Source organism: Parasteatoda tepidariorum, chromosome 11 (genome assembly GCF_982258835.1).
Source record: "Parasteatoda tepidariorum strain Cologne lab strain chromosome 11, Ptep-v5.0, whole genome shotgun sequence".
In the NCBI taxonomy this organism is placed as follows: Eukaryota; Metazoa; Arthropoda; class Arachnida; order Araneae; family Theridiidae; genus Parasteatoda; species Parasteatoda tepidariorum.
The window spans coordinates 2636369-2655486 of record NC_141765.1 but is presented as its reverse complement, the minus strand read 5'-3'; the positions used below and the strand labels follow the sequence as shown (position 1 = coordinate 2655486).

General features: G+C 29.9%; 2 protein-coding genes across 3 annotated transcripts in view; one reads left to right on the top strand and one right to left on the bottom strand.

Annotated features, from left to right (window-relative positions):
- The first annotated feature begins 327 nt into the window (after positions 1–327).
- LOC107455545 (uncharacterized) lies at positions 328–7685 on the top strand. Its single transcript, XM_043050580.3, has 3 exons — positions 328–406; positions 3739–3807; positions 6015–7685. The coding sequence occupies exons 2-3, from the start codon at positions 3744–3746 to the stop codon at positions 7502–7504; spliced, it is 1554 nt and encodes a 517-aa protein (XP_042906514.2). The 5' UTR covers positions 328–406; positions 3739–3743; the 3' UTR covers positions 7505–7685.
- Positions 7686–14682: 6997 nt separating this feature from the next.
- LOC107452560 (protein-lysine N-trimethyltransferase SMYD5) overlaps positions 14683–19118 on the bottom strand; it is a 125495-nt gene continuing 121059 nt past the window's right edge. Inside the window, exons 11-12 of one of the 2 annotated variants that reach the window (XM_043050579.3) lie at positions 16312–16382; positions 14683–14865 (exon numbers count right to left, since the gene is read on the bottom strand). In XM_043050579.3, the coding sequence (XP_042906513.2) occupies positions 14775–14865; positions 16312–16382 (162 nt within the window). In that variant the 3' untranslated portion in view covers positions 14683–14774. The other variant, XM_087154795.1, reaches the window with a different exon arrangement.

Genomic DNA, 19118 nt, shown 5'->3' with positions numbered 1-19118 from the left:
ATAGCTGCAGAAGCTTATAAGTTGTTTCAAATTTTTACTATACTATATATCCGATTGTCTATATTATAAATATCCGATTTTAAAAATTCATTTTAAAAAATTCTCAAGTTTTAAAGGTAAGTGAACTCTTTTCAGTTCACATCCCTGATATTATATTAATCATCATAAATATTACATTAATTCCATAATATGTGTTAATAGCTGAAAAGCAGATGATAGTCTTCAAATATGTTTCTCAAATCTATGCTGGTAGCCGCCATTCTTTAACGGCTTCCTATTACCGAAATTAGATTTAGACCAAATTACAATTTAGTATAAATATGAGACCTTTCGCATTGGAATATCATCTCAAGGTATCAGCTCAGATTGGAATAACATCTGCTCAGATCGGAATATCCTGTACCAGGTAACTCTTTTCTGATTCAATTGCTTAGAACTCATTTGAGTGAGAATTATTTTATAAGCTTTCAAAAGAACAATTGATTTGTTTAGAACTATTTGCTTAAATATTTAGTACGTCCATAAACATTTTCTTTTTTTCCTCGTAGGTTCTTTCATGATTAAATTCAGTTTACATGTGTTAAAAAGAATTTATTTTACAAAACTGTTCATGTTAAACTTCTAGATTAATACGCAAAAAAATTTTAGATTATATTTTTGTATCAATAATAAGAGTTTAAAAAAAATACATAACTTAACAAATGTAATATCCCAATAATAAACTTAAACGTTTAGCAAACTTTATCATTTAATTTAACATAAAGTACTTTTTTTTAAAAAAATTTCTAATTATCTGCGATTTTTATTCTTTTAAAATTATCATTTACAGTTTACCATTTTTTATGCCCTTTAATCAAGCGTTGTGTCCCAATATTATTCTGGAAAGATATGGCACGTGATTAATTTAAAATAAATGCTAAGTAAACGTAATTTTTTTGAGGGTAGGTTTTTATGAAAACATACTTTACATTGATAGATTTTCCTTTGCATACTTTATCTTGTGTTTAAAATACGCTAAGAACTTCATGCGGTCCTTATTTCGCATTTTTTTGAAAAGAAGTATTTCCGGATTATCAGTTAGGAAACATTTGTAACTGAAACTTCTTTTAATGGTAGTCAAAAACTTTAAATCAAATTTATTAAACAGGAAAAAATATCACAGCATAAATTTGGCATATATATATAAACGCATTCATCAAATATTTTATTGAAACACGAAGTGCACTTACAAAGACATCGAATAGTATATAAAAAAACAACTGATAGTTTATTGCAGAAAAAGCATAAAAGTTGCCATGCAATTATACAAAAAAAAATTTCAAATATTGTTTAACAACGAAAAATTTTGTCATAAGCATTGTAAAGATAACAATGTTAGCTTTACTAGTTGAAACATTATTTCACTTACCGTTAACTTAACTCTAAACTGATAGGTACTCTTAACTACGGATACTCTTAACTACGATGTAATAAATTTTATATTATGATATATCGTCTGTTAGGCTTTCGGATATAGCGATATAACATATCTTCGAAAATTATCAACCAGAAATCTTTAAATCAATATCTATCCCATAAAAACTGGAAAAATAATAATTTTAGCATGAAAAATGTGTGGTCGATGTGACAAATAGTAAACGAGCTGTACGCTTTATGATGTTTAGAAATGCAAAAACTCTATTTGACCTTTTACATGCAATGTTCAAACCTGCTCTACATGCAATTAATTTTTTATTTATAATTCTTGGTTTGTTTTATTAATTTTTTCTTTCCTTTTTTATGTTTGGTCATGAAAATTTTCTGAGTTAGAAAATTACCTACAATTAATTAAGAAAAAGAATACAAAATATTTAAATCTATAATAACAGAACTTCCTTTGAAAGAAACGGGCAAAGCAGCTTTCATAAGAAAGAATAATTGAAGCAATAAAGAAAACAATGGAAATAAAAATACGGCTACCGAAACTGACTTCTTCAGGGGGTGGTACCAAAGGGCTGGTTCACTCCTTTGACGAAACTCTCGCCTCGCCAAACCTCCGATTTTCTCCAGTGACGTCACTGTGGACCGAAGCTCGCACTTTTACTTCAAGAACGAAGCCTTCGGTCTAACTTGCTCTAACTAATATTGGAGCATTCCTTTTTGTGACATATTCCAAGACATTTGTTGTTTTATAAAATGATTTTCCTCACTTTATTGCAGTGAATTTGCAAAAATTTAAAACTATTAATGAAATGCCAGTTTGCGCGATTGCAACTTGCAAAAATTCTGATAGAAACACAAAAGGAAAAAACATAATTTTCCACGTGTTCCCTAAAGTAAATGAGCAACTATGTAAAGAATGGATTCAACGAATTGCAAACGAAATGACACAGTTAATATAAAACAGCAATACGTTTATTCCATCAATAAGAACTTTTATAAAAATTCACCATCTAAATAGAAACCGCCTCGTTACTTCAAAAAGAAAAGCAGGCGAAAAAATTAAAAATGGATGAAGTCAAAGAAAATTAAAGCGTAAATAAAAAGTATAAATAAAATATATAGTATTTTGTTAAAATTTTCCTAATTTCATAACATATTTTTTAATGTAGTTATTCTAAATATTTATGTTTTTTTTTAAATTATATTCTCTTAAAATTAAATATCTATAAATAATAATATCTTAAATTTAAATATCTATAAGCAATTGCAAAATTTCAAATATCATTATGAACCTAAATTATTATTTTGTTTCAGTAATTAGCGCTTAAGGTTGATGTTTCTTAATGATTAAGTATGAACAAATTGCTATTAACGGAATATTTTAAAATCAGGATTCTAAATTTAACCCAAGTTATAGTTATCAAAGATTATGTAGATAAAAAAGTGTCGATAGATGTTTTTCTTAATAATTAAAGTTAAAACTGAACTTTTTAAAATAAAGTATTTATAGTGTCATTTTCGCCAACTGGTAAAATATTTTTATAAGTTTAAAATGGTATTTTTTTAATAAAATGGCCAAGAAAGTTTTTTTGAACTATGTTTATGAACGGAAAGAATGTGCTAATTATGTAATAACCAGAAAAAGTCTAACTTATTTTTAGAGAGATGCAAAGTTATCATAATAAGCGACACCATGAGGAGAGAAATCTGGGGCTCCGGAAGCCATAAAATCAAAACCGTTTCTATTGAGAGAGAGATGCCAAAAAATGCTCTCTCAGTACCCTGAAAGTTTTACAAAAGTCGGGGGAAAAAATACAAAAATGAGAATTTTGACAAACTTCATGGCTCAGTATTGCCCTCCCTTTCATTCTCATCTACGAATCTAATAGCAGCCACATAAGATAGCTACGCAATGCTAGTTCACTGCCTTAAACACTATGCCATAATGAGATGCGTATACAGACATTATTACAATACACGCTTTTAGTTTTAGAGAAATTATTTAAACCTACTTGTTCAAGTCTATAATTTATTTTAAAAAATATATTTTGTGCCAGGTTTAATGAAATTTCCATCCCTTGTAGTTCAGATTTCTAAGCGAAATAAACAAAAAGTGAGTATTTCTCTTTTACATAATAGTTCCCCCTAAGTGTTATATGAAAATAAAAGGTAAGTTTTATTTTAATTTAGTCGCTTCCAAACATTTACAATAAAGTTCCGAATTAGTAAGTAAAGCATTTTAATATGTATGTGTTTAAATAAATTAGCAAAAATATTTTTGCGAATTGGGTTGATAGATGCTAATTTTTTTTTCAGAAAAAATGAAGGAATCTTTATTTATATTAGTGTTGGGAATCAGCACAGTTCTGGCTGCGATATCAAAGGGTAAGGTTTTTTTCTCCTAATTGAAAAATAATTACATTTTTGTGAAACAAAATCAGTATTATTTGCAAAGTATATAAAGTTTGCCTTACAAAATTCACAGCATTTACGCAATTTCTTTATTTTTACACTACAAATGCTCCAAGAAAAGCACAAAATAACTACTAATTTTGAATACAAGAATTAAGTATGAATAATTTTGCAATTTTTAGAGGTTTTCTCGTTCAAAAGTTTCTTCAATTCGAGAGAATAGTCTTTTTTCACATAAATATGCATTAAGGAAAAAAAACACACACACATTTGCACCGTTTTGTTAAAACACTTTTTCACTACTTTCTTTTATGATGATTAATCCCAACAAAAAAACAACAAACGGCTTTTACATACGATTATCATTTCTTATTTTCTCAGCACCCTCGTCATGAGAGCAATGCATGCGTAAAATAAGATTTCGAAATGGAACTTTGATGCACAATGTTCCATGATCACCACCCTGAAAATATATGTTATCGGAATCCTTGTCAAAAATGAAGTAAAAGAAGTACTATTATTCAAGAGATGAAAAAAAAAATGTTAGCAAAATCTGACTAATCACTAGTGAAGAAAGCGGAGCGAAAACTAGCATGATTTCTTAATGAAACTAGAATGTGTTCCTAATAACTGGCTTTCAACTCCTATCTGTTTCTTCCTGCAATTAAGGAAGTTTTTAACCCTTCTTCGTAATAATTCCTTTGATTTTGATAGCGTTTTTGTTTTTTTATCGTTCAAACATTAATTTGAAAAGACGCACGAGCACGCTTTCTTAACGCATTTTTGGCAAGGATTCGAAAAATACATATGTAGGGTGATCATTACGAAACACACTGTCTAAGGTGCAAAAGATGTAACTCTTTCGTCCTATTTCAGCAATTAAATTTCATAGGATATTTTGTCAGACACAACAATGCAATTTGGTTTCGTCATCCCTGGATCGATATTTTTTTTTGTTACTATATCATACATATTTATGAATTTGAACCTTAAATATATATATAAAAATTACTCTAAAGTTCTTAAATTGTTCGTTTAGGTATATATTTTAATTAAGTTCTGCAGTTAACTTCTACTGTCTGCATTATTACTAATAAGAAATAAAGAAAAGGTCCCTCAAAAAATTCTTATACTTTTACCTAAATTTAGTGTAAAAAGTGACTGGAAATAAATAATAAAATGAGATTATTATTCATTTTTCATTAACTACAGCACGATTTATTATTGTTTTGTGCCAATTAATCATTAACGTTTTTTTTTTAATCTGAAAACTTCTAAAGTGCTATTAAATCTCCCCTTTTATCTCCATTTTATTTATTATCTCTACATTTATACTGCTTCAATCCCCCCCCAAAAAAAAAAAAAAATTATTGGAGAAAAAATTGGGATCAACTTACCTTCAAAGTGGTTTTACTGAATGAAACTAAGTTGTGTTTACGTTGCATAGAGGATAACAACAAGGCAAAGAAGAAAAATTCTCACTGTTAGCCTTACGAAAAAAGATTCTAACCCAATCGGATGGAAGTTATCATCCAAGTTAGTAAGAAATATACTTCTTAGAGTGAATGCTGTTTAAAGTGACTAAAAATTTAATTCTCCCATCTAACGCAGCTTCAACATTAATGTCAATCAGTTCATACTCTCAGCAAAATATTCTGAAATATTGATTTGTGCGACTATCATTACGTCTGATGGAATTAAATAAGAGAAATAAATCAAATGTGATAGATAAAGAAAAATACTAAGAATAAAGAACAATTTAAATTAAAAACAATGTAAATAAAAAACAATTGCAGGGGAAAAACCCGGCAATTTTAGTTATTCCTTAAAATTAGTTTTTAATTTATATAAAAAGTGCGAATCTATGAATTAATACTAATTCTTTAAAAAATGTCATCTATTTCTAGTGTGCCCAAAATATCATTTGAATGCTTTTAATCATGTTTTTTTTTTTCTCAACAATTTTTTAATGCTTTAAAATGTAATAAATATCGTTCTCGGTGGGAAAAGTTATTTCCTAGAAAAATGAAGGAATTAGAAACAAATGTCTGAAATTAAGTTAGATCTTATGATCTAGTTTTCCTTATCATTTTCTTCCTTAATAAAATTTAAGCATGCATATTGCACATGTTTACAAATTGTTTCGACAAAAATTATATAAATTTGCTTTCCATATATAGATGACAATCGAGAAAAGCGGCAAGGTATACCAGGCTTTCCAGAAATACCTGGAATGCCACAAATTCCGGGAATGCCAGAAATACCAGGAATGCCTCAAATCCCGGGAATGCCAGAATTACCAGGAATGCCTCAAATACCAGGTATGCCGGAATTTCCGGGAATGCCTCAAATACCAGGAATGCCTCAAATACCAGGAATGCCTCAAATACCAGGTTTGCCAGGAACTCCATCACAAAACAAGTCCGAAGGAGATAAACCACAAAAACGACAAATCCCTGGTTTTCCAGAAATTCCAGGAATGCCGCAGATTCCAGGAATGCCAGAGCTACCAGGAATGCCTCAAATTCCGGGAATGCCAGAATTACCAGGAATGCCAGAATTACCAGGAATGCCTCAAATTCCAGGAATGCCAGAACTCCCGGGAATGCCTCAAATACCAGGAATGCCTCAAATACCAGGAATGCCTCAAATACCAGGTTTGCCAGGAACTCCATCACAAAACAAGTCCGAAGGAGATAAACCACAAAAACGACAAATTCCTGGTTTTCCAGAAATTCCAGGAATGCCTCAAATCCCAGGAATGCCAGAGCTACCAGGAATGCCTCAAATCCCTGGAATGCCAGAATTACCAGGAATGCCTCAAATTCCAGGAATGCCAGAGCTCCCGGGAATGCCTCAAATCCCTGGAATGCCTCAAATACCAGGTTTGCCAGGAACTCCATCACAAAACAAGTCCGAAGGAGATAAACCACAAAAACGACAAATTCCTGGTTTTCCAGAAATTCCAGGAATGCCTCAAATCCCCGGAATGCCAGAGCTACCAGGAATGCCTCAAATCCCAGGAATGCCAGAATTACCAGGAATGCCAGAATTACCAGGAATGCCAGAGCTCCCGGGAATGCCTCAAATCCCTGGAATGCCTCAAATACCAGGAATGCCTCAAATACCAGGAATGCCTCAAATACCAGGTTTGCCAGGAACTCCATCACAAAACAAGTCCGAAGGAGATAAACCACAAAAACGACAAATTCCAGGATTTCCAGAAATTCCAGGAATGCCTCAAATCCCTGGAATGCCAGAACTACCGGGAATGCCCCAAATCCCAGGAATGCCAGAACTACCTGGAATGCCACAAATTCCAGGAATGCCAGAACTACCTGGGATGCCACAAATTCCAGGAATGCCACAAATCCCCGGATTTCCTGGAACTCCCTTTATATTCCATAAAAAATCAAGAAAAATGGAAAAACGACAAATTCCAGGATTTCCAGAAATTCCAGGTATGCCACAAATTCCCGGAATGCCAGAATTACCTGGAATGCCTCAAATTCCAGGAATGCCAGAATTACCCGGAATGCCTCAAATTCCAGGAATGCCAGAATTACCAGGAATGCCTCAAATTCCAGGAATGCCGGAATTACCGGGAATGCCTCAAGTTCCAGGAATGCCACAAATACCTGGTTTCCCCGGCTCTCCCAGTAAAGCGTGATATGTTTGCAAAACTGAGTGACTTTCCAAGCATTAGCAGCATGTTTTTTGTTCTTCTTTTAACTAAAAAATATTTCTCAGACAAATAAACATCTACAATTATAAACATATTTTAAATTAGATTCAACTTATAATTTAAAATTTCTTGATTTATTTCCAGTCTAGAAAATAAACATCTGTGTAAAAATAAAACTCATGGCTGTCAGTCATTGTGTCATAAATTTAATAAACATAAGCATTCTACAAAACTGTGCTTTTGTACAAATTTAATGAGCGTCATTTTTCCTTCGTTTAGTTGAATTTTTCTTCTGAAATTCGATCGATTCTTAACACATTTCCGGGAAAAACTTTTTCTCTTTTTTTCAAAATCTAAGTTTTCATGAAAAGCGACTTTTTTGAGCAAAAAAAAGTTTTTTTCTTCTTCTTCAACACGTTGCATCAATATTTTTTTCTTAACCCTATGATTCCGACAATATCGTTGTATTTGTGGCTTTCAATACGGGACTTTTCAGAAAGGCGTTTTTTAACTTGAACTCGCCCATAGTTAAGAGACAGGAAGAGGCAACTAAAGTCGTTCCCTTTAACTCTCAAAATCATTAGTTTGGGGAGAAGGAGCAACTTCAGACTTTTCAGGGAATCTTCAGAAAGGCGTTTTTTAATTTGAACTCGCCCATAGTTAAGAGACAGGAAGGGGCGACTAAAGTCGTTCCCTTTAACTCTCAAAATTATTAGTTTGGGGAGAAGGAGCAACAGGTGTTATCAAATTGCTGATTATCTCAAAACTGCATGTTTCCCAAGAAGGGAAGTTAAGCACTTTTGGCGAATAATAAACGAATTTTATTTTTTCCCTTCTTTTCAATGATATCGCAGAAGTGAAAATTCTCGTAAACTGTAATATTTCGGTTAAGCTTTAACATTAAAAAAATATTTCCATTGCCATAGTTTTGAAATCTTGTATTAGTAAATATTTTCATGACTTACAATTATTATTGATTTATCTTTTTTTAATTTTTTGTTCCGCATTACATTCTTTTTTTCAATCCCTCATTGCATCATTACTTCTCTTTAGTGAAGGAACTAATAACTTAAAAAGAACTAATGAAAGAATGAGTCTTTTTTGAAATATTGTTTTAGATCAAATATTACAAAATAGGAGTCAATATTTAAAAAAAAAAGGCTTTAAAGTGAAAATTTACCTTTGTTGCCGAGAATGATTCTTGTGATTGATTGTTGAATAATTTTTTTCTTGATAATTATTTGTTTCTTTTAATCCTTTTAAGGTTTCGAAGAAATATTGTGTGATTCAAATTTAAACATGTTTCACTCCTTTCAAATTTAAATTTTGGATCAAAAATACTCAAAATTTATGTTTACATTATACTTTTTGTGCCTTGAGTCAAGTATCTCAATGAGCAAATAAGATTATTTAGCATTATAAAAACAGCCTTTTTTCTAACATTGGTCATTATTTTGTGCTGCAATTTCTGTGCTACAAAGATTCAAATTCTATCCAAAGAATACATTTACGATTAAATAACTAGAAAAAAATTTCCAAAATAAAAGTTCATATGTTGGCTCGATTAAGAACAACGGGGACAAACTTTACAAAAACAAAACAACCAAAAAAGCGCAATGGAAAGCAAAACCAAAATGCCCTTCACAATGGGCTAAATAAAGACTTGTGCACACGTAATATATATATATATATATATATATATATATAATGTAAATTAGTAAAGCATCAATTAGCGTAATTATTTCAAACGGTACCATATGTTATAATCAGGTCGTGTAAATTTTACCCGGTGGCATTTTAGGTGATGAGCATAAGAAAACAGTCACTAAGATAGATTCTAGAAATTGTTGGAGGTAATTAATTGCTATATGAAATTTTCAATGGAAAAAAAACTTAAATCTTTCTACATAACAAATTTCCGTTGTTTTTGTATAGAATGTGTAATAATCATAGTAATATGTTCGCTAACACATAATGCGCTAGCTCATATTTTCACTAAAAATGCAGAAATATTTCTCTTTCTTTGATGCACAAAAGGGGGGGGGGGAGTTTAACTAGTTTAGTCATAAGTGTCAAGAGCTGTATTATGTTGTATATTATTACCCTTTCATGAACACAGCAGTACCCTTCTTGTAGAGGTTTTACAATATTGATTTACTTGTTGACAGCCTGTTTAAAAATAATGATTTCGGTGGAATACAATAATACGATACAGTAAATGCTTTCCTGTTATGGGGAATTTGTTACATTCTTCCATACGTGGACTTCGTCAAGCTTTTTCTTTCGCGCAATATTCTCTTGAAATACTTTCTACAAGAACTCAAGAATTGCAGATGATTTATTTTTAAATCTATTTACTAAATCAGTTTCAAATTCAGTAATACCTAGTTGTAAAAAATGTTTATTTTTACAAAAACAGGTAAAGTAAGATGGAACAAATAATTAACGAGTTTTGTTTTCAAAATATTTATTAAAAATTCTAAAATTGTTGAATTTATTCTTATGTTGGTTTTTCTTTGTCCTAAGGTATAAAATTTCATTAATTATAAAAAATATATATATATTTGTTTTTAAATATTACATTTACACCTAATAATATAAATAGTGAGGATAAATAATTAAGTAGAAACAGTTTATTTATCATAGTTTTCTGTTTTGATTTATTTCGTAATCGTTATAAATATTATGCTTTGACTGTGACAAAAAAGGTCCTATATTTATCTATCCATTTGTAACACCACTAATAGCTTACTTTATTGTCAGTTTTGGCGATTAGTGTAATTTGTTGTTAAAACCTATATTTCTAAAAAAAATATTTTAATCTATGTATTTAACTGTTGTTTTTACAATAAGAATTTAACTGTTTTCACAATTAGATATTTTTTCCAAATAAATTTAAAATAATAAGTAAATAAGTAATTAAAAAACAAAATGTATTAAATATATGTGTGACCTATGTTCTGATTTATTTTAAAAACTAATTTTAGAGATTATAAAATCTGCTAAGTTTATATTATGCTTATAATAAATTTTTGATGTAAATGTTCTGATTTGTTTTAAAAACTAATTTCAGAAATTATAAAATCTGCTAAGTTTATATTATACTTATAAAAAATTTTAAACTTTTTTCTTTTGATAGTACCGATGCAAATGAATATGCATTCAGTTTTTTAACAAAATAGAAATAATTCTAGAATAACATGGAAGTTAATGTTTCACTCTACGTGCAAAAATAGTAGTACTGTTGTAGCATAAATAGTACTATTATTGTTCTCGCAACAAAATATTTGTAGATCATGTCAAGAGATGCAATCATGTTTTTGTATACACTGAGTAGTAAAACTATTTATAATCGCGATAGTAGTTGATCATGAATTTGAATTCTCATTATGATTCCTGTGTATTCGGACAATTGATATATATTTCTCAAGAACTAAATAATTTTCATTGTGCATACAAAAGATGACAAATCAGGAATTCAAGCTGGAAGTAGGAAATTATCCAACTACTATTGCTATTTTTTGTTCTTTGGCAAAAAAAAGATTTTTTAAAATTTTTGTTGTTGTTTAGATTCGACAGTTTTAGAGCTAAAATAGCACAAAATATTGTAGTGAATGGAGCGTGCTTCAAACCATATGAGATTGCGTAGTAATCTTTTGGTAATAATGAACATTAGTGAGTATGAAGAGGAAATCCATGAGTGTATATAAGAAACTTCCATTCAGTGTATCGAGACATTTCATCTGTCCTAAATTTAATTTAATGATACTTATCCTTCTTTTTAAAAAAAGTGGCAGCAAAAATATAAGAAATATCATTATAGATATTATATATTAAACATTATATATAATATTTACTAAACTAACAACATTAAAAGATATCTACTAAAAGATAAAAAAAATATGCAAATAAACAATATCAAAGGATAGGATATCAATGAATTCTATCAATGAAGTGGAATCAACAGAGCTTAGTTAACATTTTATTCATAAACCTTCGTAACTACACCCTTTAGTGGCTATGAATGAATGTAAATTTTTCCAGTATCCGTTTTTCTTTTCTCTTTTTTTACCTATTTTTTAGTATCTTGTATTTCTTTCTGATTTTTTTACAATACTCCTTAATCTCTCTTCTAAGAATTATATTGAAATTTTTCTTTAATTAAAAATAACTATTCATTTATGTTCAAGCTGTATCATAACCATTCTATTTTTGAAATGAAAAATTATATGATCTTAGTAAAAAAATGATTCATCTGAGACTGATTTTTCTCAGTGTTGTATTACTCTTTTTCAAATCAATGATGGAAAAAAATTGCTTTGGATGTTTGATTTTTCTTTTTTCCTTCTGTGATTTAAAAGGTGTGCAATACTTCACAATGCAACTTTCATAAATATAATTCCCAGAGTAAAAAAGAAGAAAAAAAAGAACAAAAGTTGAAAAAAACCACTGTCTGGGGTAGCAAATGGTTAGTATAGATAGCCTGTGGTGAAACAAAGTCAAACAGCTTCTTAAAATATTTCTAAGCACAACAAATAGTGCCTAACCCTAATGTATTAATAATTTATCACAGCGTTCATTTGCAAACAATATCTTTTGAAGTTAGATTTTCTGTTTTTCCAACTCTGTATCATGAAAATTAGATATTCTTGAGTAATTCATATATTTATTATTTATTTTGGAAATAGAACACAGAATGCCTTAGATATAAAATGAATTCATTGATTTACACATTGTCAGTTACAACTAATAATAATATTTATCATTAAAAGCTAATAAAATATTTAAATTAATTGTTAGCACTTTGAATAACATTAAAATGGCTTGATCAATGAGAAGCTAACTTTGATTGCGAAAAGCACTGATAAGTATTATAATTGATTATTATAAAATGATAAAGTCTCTTCAAGTTTCAAAAATTTTGTTATTGTCTTTTTTTGTGAACTTTGAAAAAGAAACAGAAATAAAACTTACCTTATTTTCATTAGAATAAATTCTTAACTTTTGACTTATTTAATAAATATGTTAGGTAGGGTAGTTGTGAGATATTGTTGAGATGCATTTTGAGCGTATATTTTTTTCTGAGTTACTCTAAATAATATTTCGGCATAAATAATATTTTTTTAAAAAAAGAAGAGAATAGAAGTTACATTGTCAGTATGAAAAATTAATAAAAAGAATAAATACTAAGCACAATAAATCTCAAAACTAGAATTGTCCTTGGTAATAAAAAAACAATGCTATAACAAAATAATTTTATTATACGGTAATTGCAAATGTGATTTTTTTAAAGTGTTATTAACGTGACTGTATATGAAGAAAAAGATAAATATTTAAAGAAATGTACATTAAAAGTTGTTTCTTACTACCTAAAAAATTTTTAAGACTGACTGATGAAAATAAAACTGGTTTTTAAGCAAGATGTCTTAAAAAACTAAACTCAGTGGCACGACAGTTCACAGAGGGCCAAGGCCTACTGTGCCCATCTCAGTTTTCTTGACCTTGGGCTCTGGGGTGCAGGAGCAGATGTTCCGGTTGGTTGGTCAGTCGAATGCGGAACCCCCAGTGTTTAGTTCCCAAGCAGGTTTGGTACTCATTTATCGACCCACTGAAGGGATGAAAGGCTGAGTCAACCTTGTCCGGCCTGGGGATCAAACCCAGAACCAGTGGCACGGGAGTGCGAAGAGCTAGCTCTCAGTCACCGGGCGTTGTAAGATGTCTTAAGGTAATCTAAATTTTAAAATTTTTTGTAGACGTAGGAGTAATTGGAAATCTGACGATGCAATATGTAGCTAGTGAGGTGGGTGAAGCAGTACCTCCCACCCTAATTCCTTAATTTTCCTCAGGGTATCGTCATTCAGATCAGTAGAAACTTGAAATATTAATTTAGAAAAACAACCGAAATTTAATCATAATAATTATTATAATTTCAAATTTCAACCATATTTGAATTTAGAAAATCACTTTTGGCCTTCATGAATGTATAATGCACTTGCATGATTGTAAATATTTTTAGTAAAAACTATTTTATAATTACCCTAGTGAAATTCAAAAAATATACAATGTCAGACAAGTATCTCTTCTGGTATTTGACTGGTCATTTCAGAATAAATTTCAGAAAAAAATTCACTTTAATCATATAATGTCTTTGGCACCTCCAGATGAATATAAAAATGAGTAGAGAAAAATTAACTTTCTGGTGTTCCTACATAATCTGAAAGTTCTGAAAGTAATGCGCATTTTCAGGGAAAAATAGATTTATTCATCCTATGGGTACAAATGGTTAAAATTCTTCAAAATAGTTCCCTTGTGCATCAATACACTTGCGGAGACGATTCTGCCCCACCTGGAAGGCACTCTGGAACTCCTCGACAGGAATGCCTCTCAGGAACCTTGTAATATGAACTTGGATGTTCTCCACCGACTCCCAGTGCTTTCCCTTTAGCTCTCTTTTCAGTCGGGGGAACAAAAAAAAAAGTCACACGGCTATAGGGAGGCTGGGGCACCAAGGGGGCCTTACTTTGGATCAGGTAGTTTTTGCTCTTCCGTCAACACCTTCGGCATAAGCTTCGCACAGACCTTTCGTATTTGCAAATCCTTCGTCACAATCCTATGTACCGCACATTTTGACAAGTACAGGGTGTTAGCGATTGCCTGAATGCTTAACCGACGGTCTGACTTCAAAACTTCATGCACACGCTGGACGTTTTCATCGGTTCGAGCTGTTGTAGTGCGTTCAGAATGAGGCTCATCGGTGACCTTCTCCCGACCCTCTTTGAAGGCCTTGTGCCACATTCCACACTGAGATCTCGAAATGCATTTCACCTTAAAAGTTTTTTTAAACCTTGCGATGAGTTTTTGTAGCATTCTTTCCAAACCGCAAGCAAAACTGTATCCCGTACCGCTGTTCCAGCGAACACTCCATCACGGTGTGACTGGATCGAAAAAAGACTTTGCACAAAGACACGTCCTACCGCTCCTACTGATTGGAGCGATCAGAAACCAGGCGCGTTTGGAAGGACAAATCCCCCACCACATTTTTAGATCAATCTGAGTGCGCTGCGATCGATAGTCGCGTCGCAATAAAATCATGTGCATTACTTTCAGAACGCACCCTGTACAGACTGTATAAGTGAGCTTTTAATTAAAATATGACAAAAGAATAAAACAAAATTACTTTTATTGCTCTCAAACGATAGTCTACAAACTGTAATAACATTAGAATAAAAATTTGAAATATAATGAGAAGTTAGATTTATTGATCTCCATCACTTTCACTTGTAGTATCAGCATCTGAGATTTGGCTTTCACATTTCAAACAAGCACAAGTAAATAGATAATTCTCTCTGAAATAATTAATACAATGCATTAACACATGCACTAAAGGAAATATCTTTAAAAAATGTTAGAAGCCATACGAAATTTAATTGATGCAAAGTGTTTCCTAATAGCTTGATAAATGTATTCATTAATTTTGTGTATTCAAAGGTGGGATTTAAATTATTAGTCATTCTAAATTTTATAATTTCCTTCTTAATGGGCAATTCTTTTTCTTGGAGGATGAAATCAATAATTGTGATCTTTCCATTCATCAACCAAGTTGAATTTTTGTTTGTTTTTAAACAACAACAAAATTGTTATTATATCAATGAAATATTAAATCAACAAAAGAATTTATGGTTACAAAAGTCATTTTGATCTTAGGAACATTTTTATTTATAAGACTTAAATATCCAGATAATTTATTTCAAGATGTTAAATAGCAGACAGAACATAAAATCAATAAAAACAAGTTAAGTCTAATTTTTAATTTCTTTCTTCTTTTTTTCCCTAATTATTTCACCCTCTTCAAATCTGAATTATGTAATTTTGCATTTTAATCTTTATGTGAAATCAATATAATATTAATTTCCAAAACTGTATACATATGTGCATCTTTTTAAAAGTCTGTTTATATAAGTGAATAATATGGGCTATGTTATATTTAATCCAGAAATATTTTTATTCCCAAATTTAATTTTATTATTGGGGTATTATAGTAAGATTAGAATAATTTTTAAATAGGTATGATTATAATGAATTAATAACTGTAATTAATTAAAAATATGTATAGTGAAATTAATACTTTAATAAATAATATTTCATTATTAATATTCTTTCATTATAATTTATTATTAATTCATTAATAACAAATAAAAACAGCTCATTTATACCTTTTTTATATTTAGATAAATATGGATATTTTCTTTTTCTTACCTTGTCTTATTAAAGGTAAAATTACACTGTCATCCCATAATGTAAAAGAAAAATATTCTCGTGTATGTAAATGAATATATTGCTTAAAAGTGGTTCAAAGTTATCTCATAAAAGTGTTTTAAAAAGTATAACATGACACAATTAAAATGCAAATAGAAAGGAGTTGAAAATCTTGAATGGATTTGCCACTCTGCTGCTTTTTATTTTGACTTATGTTAGTTCTAAAGAAAAATTTCATAATTAAAAATCACAAAAAATAATAAATAAATAAAAGTAACTGGAATCAAAAAGACTTCAATTTAGAAGATAACAAATCTGCAATAAAAAAGAGACTCGATCTTATTTCAGATTTTGAAGTTACACCCGCCCTACTTTCAAGGGGTGAGGGTGGGGGTTCGAGTTTGGAAAGATTTAATGTAATTTTTGAAAATGTTTCACACGTGTATTCGTAGATTTTTAATAATCCTATGCACAAGATATTAGGGTATCCATACTTTTCAGATACTCTCTCTATATATTTATTTACAAAAATTTACCGTAATAGCTTGATACGACTATGTCTACTTCGGTTTCTGTGGCATTCATCAAGATAACAAACTATAATTTCCTGTAAAAAATAAAAATAAGATAATTAAATTTTTTGCAGAAATACAATATTTAGAAAAAAGGATTAACAGAGGCTATTTTTTTCTTTCAAATTTCGTTTTGAAATAAGATATTTCCTTCCTTTTTATAAAAAGTAAATAAATAAAAATAAACTTGTTTTAAATCACTACAATAATAAAAGAAAAGATATTCTTTACATTCACTGATTAAAAAGACAAATTACATAGTTTCAAGTTGACTTTTTTATCAGTGGTGTGGTTAGTAAATTGTTTATATATATAGCATAGCAATAGCATAAAAGATTTTAAAAGTTAAATTGATAAGAGAAATTTTAATTTTAAATTATCTTTACAAGTAAAAATCCTTAATATATTTAAAACATATTTTTGAAGTTCTGTGTTAACTCATGACATTGTCACTTTTAAATTTATAAGAGAAATTAAAGAAGGCAGTAATGTATACTGAAAAAAGTAATAACTACACATCAATATTAATATCTTAATTTGTTAATAGCAATTTAAGAATGGGTCATTATTTAATATTATTAAAATATTAATGTTAAACTTTTTGATAATATAAATGCAATATAATTGTTATTAATTATATGCAAAGATTTATACAAAATTATATTTTTCTAGTCGGAGAAGAAAAATTTAATTAAACAGTTTGAAACTATTCTGCAACACATAGTTTCATTATAATTGAAAAAATTTCGATTATAACATATTTCATGACTTATAAATTTTATATATATATATGTACAGTAAAACCTCCGCTAAACGGACATTCTTGGGACCGAAAAAATTGTCCGTTTATGAGAGTTGTCCGCCAACGGAAATGGTACCTTAATAACGAAGTTTAATACTGTAAATTGTATTTAGAATATTTTCGAAGATATAGAAATAATTAAATAATCTACAATAACTATCTACAAGGATATTTATTTAAACTTCAAGAAATATAAAAAAGTTTGATATAAATACATAATTCCAGATATAGCTACTGATAACTGAGTAGGAGCTTTCAGTCCTCAGTCGGTTTCAATTTTTAGGTTTACATCCCCTTACACCTACCTATCATTTGATGGGAAACGTGGTTAATACCTTCTTGAAAGTAAACCTCCCAGGATTCCCAGAAAAAAAAGCAATGTATACCTGTTAGCCATGAAGACATATGGAGTTGATTATTCACAATTGATCGGCTATAAAGTGTCTGAATTGATGTTTCATTTAAATGAACACATTAAAGATTATGCTTCTGTTCTCTTTTTTACCCCAGTAGTATTAAATACAGTCTTCAAATCGATAAGAAAATTAAAGAAATTATTAGTGGGAAGAAGCATTGAGAGCATTTAAGATGTCATTTCAACTTGAGGGGTCTCATAACCTGTGTGGTCCAGATGAAAAGATCAAAAGATGCCGCTGTCCAAATTATTTCAGGAGAGCATTATTATTTTGAAACAATGTTAGCTTTACTAGTTAAAATATTATTTCACTTACCGTTAACTTAACTATTAACTAGAATTGGGAGATGTAAGAAATTTTATATCATGATAAATCGTCTGTTAGATTTTGGGACATAGCGATATAACATACCCAACAAGCACACAAGTTTTGGGCTAGTAAAGGGACAATGTCGACTCACCAAAAGTGAAAAATTTCCGATACGGCAGGCTTTTCATTGCCGTATTGGTTCCGTTGATAAAGTGAAATCTGGCCCAAAATGAGGGCTAATGATGGCATTTCAAGCAAAACTTCTGGCAGTCGTTGAAGGACCGGAACTACTTTGCTGCCTTGGATTGCTTAGCCATTTTTGCCTGTGAAATACAGGAAAACTAATTTCATTTTACAGAAAAAAGAGAAAATTGCCATAAAGGCTTTTAGTGCTCCTTCATGATGTCTTTTTGCCTTTTTATCAAAGCTAAATACGCTCACTGGCACACACTGTTGCCTCGCTTGCCGTTAAACCACCTTAACTATAGGTTGATTAGAAAACGTCTATGCCGTCTTTGCCGCTATCGCACATTTATTTCAGGAGCTTAAGCGAATTTCTTTGCCTTATTTGCCGATATACTACCCTTAACTCACCTTACACTTGGTTCATTAGAAAACTTTAATGCCGCCCTTGCCGGTATCACATCTTTATTTTAGTTATCTCGGCGATTTTTTTTCACTAACTTGCCTTTATTAGAGCTCATTGTAGCTTTTAATTTCAAATGCTTTAACAAATTTACTGTATGTTGTTGATAACAATTTTTATTTAGAGAACATGTGTCATGAGCATTTGTGTTACTCTGCTGATATTAGCAATAGTAATTTCTTGTATTTTATCTACATATATTGTAATAAAACAATAACTATCATTTCATGCAAAAAAATTTATGATGATATAAAAAGCAAAATGATGGGTAAAAAGTTTAATTCATATTCAATTATCATCCAATGAATCTTCTTACGTAATAAAATAGATTTCTTTCATTTCATTTTAATCAATTATAAATGCAATAACTTAAAAGTAGAAGCATATAAAAACATTGTGTGTTTAATTGAGTGTTCACATTTTTTACACATTATGAAGTAAAATTAAATAAAATTTTTTATTCTAAGATAAAACATATTGCGACTTAATGTATAAGTTGTTTAAGTTATGAAAAAAATTGAAAATAATGCTTATATACATTAAACCTACAATTAGCTCTTCTTGGTAAAAACGAACCCACAACCCAGTCATTATTTTT

Coding starts and splice junctions, on each gene's coding strand:
- LOC107455545 (XM_043050580.3), top strand. CDS start 3,744: ATGAAGGAATCTTTATTTATATTAGTGTTGGGAATCAGCACAGTTCTG. Junction 3,808..6,014: donor TCTGGCTGCGATATCAAAGG/GTAAGGTTTTTT, acceptor TTCCATATATAG/ATGACAATCGAGAAAAGCGG.